This window comes from Myotis brandtii, unplaced genomic scaffold, assembly GCF_000412655.1.
Source record: "Myotis brandtii unplaced genomic scaffold, ASM41265v1 scaffold388, whole genome shotgun sequence".
NCBI lineage: Eukaryota > Metazoa > Chordata > Mammalia > Chiroptera > Vespertilionidae > Myotis > Myotis brandtii.
The window spans coordinates 2,966,238-2,969,407 of record NW_005364882.1 but is presented as its reverse complement, the minus strand read 5'-3'; the positions used below and the strand labels follow the sequence as shown (position 1 = coordinate 2,969,407).

At 32.6% G+C, this 3,170-nt stretch overlaps 1 protein-coding gene across 3 annotated transcripts in view; it reads right to left on the bottom strand.

Annotated features, from left to right (window-relative positions):
* TDRD3 (tudor domain containing 3) overlaps positions 1-3,170 on the bottom strand; it is a 136,944-nt gene that overhangs the window by 109,053 nt on the left and 24,721 nt on the right. For 2 of the 3 annotated variants that reach the window (XM_014544921.1, XM_005872676.2), the window contains exon 3: positions 1,748-1,813. In XM_014544921.1, coding sequence (XP_014400407.1) covers positions 1,748-1,813 — 66 coding nt within the window. The remainder of the gene's footprint in view (positions 1-1,747; positions 1,814-3,170) is intronic. The other variant, XM_014544922.1, reaches the window with a different exon arrangement.

Genomic DNA, 3,170 nt, shown 5'->3' with positions numbered 1-3,170 from the left:
GGAACTGGGAGGAGGGGAGTTATGGGGGGGAAAAAAAGAGGAACAAATGTAATCTGAACAATAAAGATTTAATTAAAAAAAATAAAAAATAAAAATAAAAAAATAAAACATAAAAAAAAAAGAATTGCTAAAGAACTTCTAGAACCTCTTCTCTGAGTATCTGCCTCAAAAATTAGAGTAGATTAGAAACTCTTATGGTTCTAAACAAAATACCATGGCTATTCAGCCATGAGAGAAGATGAAATACTGCCATTTGCAACCACATGGACAGACCTTGAGAATATTACGCTAAGCAAAATAAGTCAGTCAGAAACAGCTAAGAACTATAGGATTTAACTTACTTGTGGGATATAAAACTGAAACTCAGACACAGGTAACCAGAGGGAAGAGGACTGGGGGGTAGTAAAGGGTAAAGAGGGCCAAATATATAGTGATAGAAAATGATTTGACTTTGGGTAGCAGGCACACAATGCAATATACAGATGAAACCTTTATGATCTTATTACCCAACTAGAGGCCCAGTGCATGAAATTCCCTAGGCCTGGCCAGAGATCAGGGCCGACTGGCTTTATGATCTTATTACCCAACTAGAGGCCCAGTGCACGAAATTCCCTAGGCCTGGCCAGAGATCAGGGCCGATTGGGGCCTTCTGGCTGCTGGCCAGGGCCTCCCTTCGGTCTGCACCGCCCCTTGGTGGTCAGCACACATCATAGCGAGTAATCGAACTTCTAGTCTCTCGGTCGAACTCCCGAGGGGACACTTTGCATATATAGATAAGATCACTTTAAACCTGTATGATCTTATTAACCAATGTTTATCACAATAAATTTGATTAAAAATAAGAAATTTGGCCCAGAAAAAATAAATAAATACTATCTATTGCATAAGTGAACTGGTATTTAGAAATGTGACAAATATGTTGTTATATAATAAACCTTTCAAATTATCTAAAATTTTAAATATCTATGTACAATAACTATTTTTAACATTTGAGTGTTTAAATAAGAATACATATTCAAACACAAAACATACACATTGAAAATATTTATTTAAGTTAAGGATAATGATATTCCTTAATAGTTTGAAAAGTGATCAATAGCACATGGACCAATAGCATATGACCAAAAGCAAACAGAAAATTCATGAGTGACACAATTTACATGCATTTTCAAATAAAAAGAAGAAATTAAATAGAAATAAATGGGTAAGAAGTAAAAGACTAATTAGTTGGTATCTAAAAATTGTATCCTTGTATTTTAAAAAGATCACTGAAAAAAAGTGTAACACAAACATATATATTTACATATATGTAAAATGCAAAATGATAGAAATAACCGAAGCACGGCTTTGCCAAATTACTCCTAATATTCTCTTACACTCATATACTTTTATATTAATAACTTCATTAAATAAACATAACAGGTAACTAAAATAAAAAGGTATGAAAGGGTTCTTTTCCTAAGCTCTGATAATATCTAGAAAATCTCATACGCAAATGTGCCATAGTTATAATTCTTAAAATAAAAGGATTTTTTTAATGTTTAAAAGTCACCAAAAGGTTAAAAGTATAAGTCCTAATAATTCTTCATATGTATAGGAAATCACCGTAATGATGACTCTGTGAGCTGTTTGCCTCCAAAATATTTTGCAGTTGCAGTTTCTACTGATAAAACATAACTCTAGTAATTAGTGGACTTTCATAGTTATAGCAGTTTGCATAATGTAGGAAGTTAACATTTTTCTTTACCTTTTCTACCTTTCCACCGTTGATGTCACTGGGGAGGAATTTCTTGCCAATTGTTCTCAAGTCTGTCTAAAATAAAAATATTATTATTAAAATATAATTATAAAGAAAAGTAGATCTAAATATAGTCTCAATCACAAATAAAAGATGAAATTACTTAAAGTTTGTGGAGAAAATGTTAAATAAATGTCTTTTAGCTGGTTATGATTTCTACAATATGTAATCAATCTTTTCAAATAACAGTTCCATATATATGCTATTTAAAATGCACCAGTAGTTTGAACATTAATATATAGATAGCCTTAACTCTGGTCATATCTCTTTAGGTAAACTTTTAACTTATTAAATTTTCTATACTGAATTCTAAAACTTTATTTTATGTAAACTATACCCTTACTAAAAAATTAATGCCACAATCCAAAACGAAATAAATTCATAAAAAGTGTACATTCTTGACAATTAAATTTGATACAACCTTGATATCCAGATACATGAAAACACATTATTCTATAGGCTATAGCATCCATAAGATAACAAAGCTATATAATATACAAATATGCCAGGGAACAATTTCACTGCAATAGCAAGGAGTTTATAATAAGACTTCCCATAGTAAAGACGTATTTAATTTAGTTAAAAAATTATAAAAACTGAAATTGGCAAACAAATAGCTAACTGCATGAAAATGCAGAAATACATATTACTCAGCAAACCTCAAAGCAAAACCTAAAAAGTTATCACATTTCTGACATAAAAACAGAACTTCAACTACACAGTCTACATAAAAAGCAGAACTTTTAAGGATTTTTGTCTACTTCAGGAAGTAGAAATGAAAGGAATAGTAAGAAATTTGTTCAGGCCCAGCCGGCGTGGCTCAGTGGTTTAGCATCGACCCATGAACCAGGAGGTCACGGTTTGATTCCCAGTCAGGTCACATGCCCAGGTTGCAGGCTAGATCCCCAGTGTGGGGCGTGCAGGAGGCAGCCAATCCATGATTCTCTCTCATCCTTGATGTTTCTATCTCTCTCCCTCTCCCTTCCTCTCTCTCTGAAATCAATAAAAATATATATTAAAAAAATTTTTGTTCAGAAGAAAACTATCAATACTCATGAATAAGGCCTTATTATTTAGGCTAAGATATTACCTTGATGACTGGGAGTTTGAGGTTAGATTAATAAATCTGTATTGTTTGCTCTTTCTTAAAGTATAAAAATCAGTAGCTCTTCATTGCCTTAAGAGCAAAATGAAAGAAAATAGACTTAGAATGCCTTTAACCACATAAATTATAATGGAAAAATTTGTTAGAGATAAGGAGAAAATACTAGGTGATTAAACTTACTATAATGAACCCTAGCCAGTTTGGCTCATTGGATAGAGCATCGGCCTGGACACTGAAGGGTCCAGGGTTCGATTCTGGTCAAGGGCA